General features: G+C 36.6%; 1 protein-coding gene across 1 annotated transcript; it reads left to right on the top strand.

Annotated features, from left to right (window-relative positions):
* Positions 1–69: 69 nt before the first annotated feature.
* Positions 70–812, top strand: LOC140965442 (phosphatidylinositol 4-phosphate 5-kinase 6-like; the record flags this gene model as incomplete). The annotated part of the gene is made up of 3 exons (XM_073425516.1): positions 70–237; positions 412–577; positions 753–812. Coding segments are annotated over 3 exons (394 nt in total), but the record flags the coding sequence as incomplete, so codon positions are not given.
* Positions 813–839: the final 27 nt, after the last annotated feature.

Raw genomic sequence — 839 nt, forward strand, 5'->3', positions numbered from 1 at the left:
TGTGTAATGTGATTGTGCTATTTCTGTTTGTTCATCTTTCTGCTTATCGTTCATTGTACCTTTATTCAGACATTCTGTAGGAAGACCTGCTCCAGCTACATCCCTCGATCTAAAAGCTATGGCTTTTGATCCCAAGGATAAAATTTGGACACGATTTCCCCCGGAAGGATCTAAGCACACCCCACCACACCAATCTTGTGAATTCAAATGGAAAGATTACTGCCCACTAGTTTTCAGGTGAGGTACCAATACTACTGCAACCATTATATTGTTTTTCAGAATATTAATCTGTCATGGGATGTTTTATTATAAGCTTTATGTTCCTTGGGCATCTGTGTGCATTTTCATTTTGAGTTTAAATAGATTTGAAATATGTTCTCGATCTGATTAGACTTGATATTATAATTTCAGGACTCTTAGAAAGTTATTCAAGGTGGATCCTGCTGATTACATGATATCCATATGCGGCAATGATGCTCTTCGGGAGCTCTCCTCGCCTGGGAAAAGTGGAAGCTTCTTTTACTTGACAAATGATGATAAATACATGATCAAAACCATGAAAAAGTCGGAAGTAAAAGTGAGTTTTGAATCTCGGTTACCAGTGATACCTTTTAGTAGAAACGAATCTATTGGTTGGTTACAGAGTCATATATTTCAGTATCAGATTGTAGATTCATTTCAGAATTTTTATGTCCAATGTGAGAAAACTATAGTACTCTATGAACGTTTATTCAACTTTTTATCGATAGCAGGTGCTTAAAAGAATGCTACCAGCTTATTACAAACACGTTCGGGCATTTGAAAACACGCTGGTGACCAAATTTTTTGGGCTTCATTGT

This window comes from Primulina huaijiensis, unplaced genomic scaffold, assembly GCF_012295235.1.
Source record: "Primulina huaijiensis isolate GDHJ02 unplaced genomic scaffold, ASM1229523v2 C13178249, whole genome shotgun sequence".
Lineage (NCBI taxonomy): Eukaryota > Viridiplantae > Streptophyta > Magnoliopsida > Lamiales > Gesneriaceae > Primulina > Primulina huaijiensis.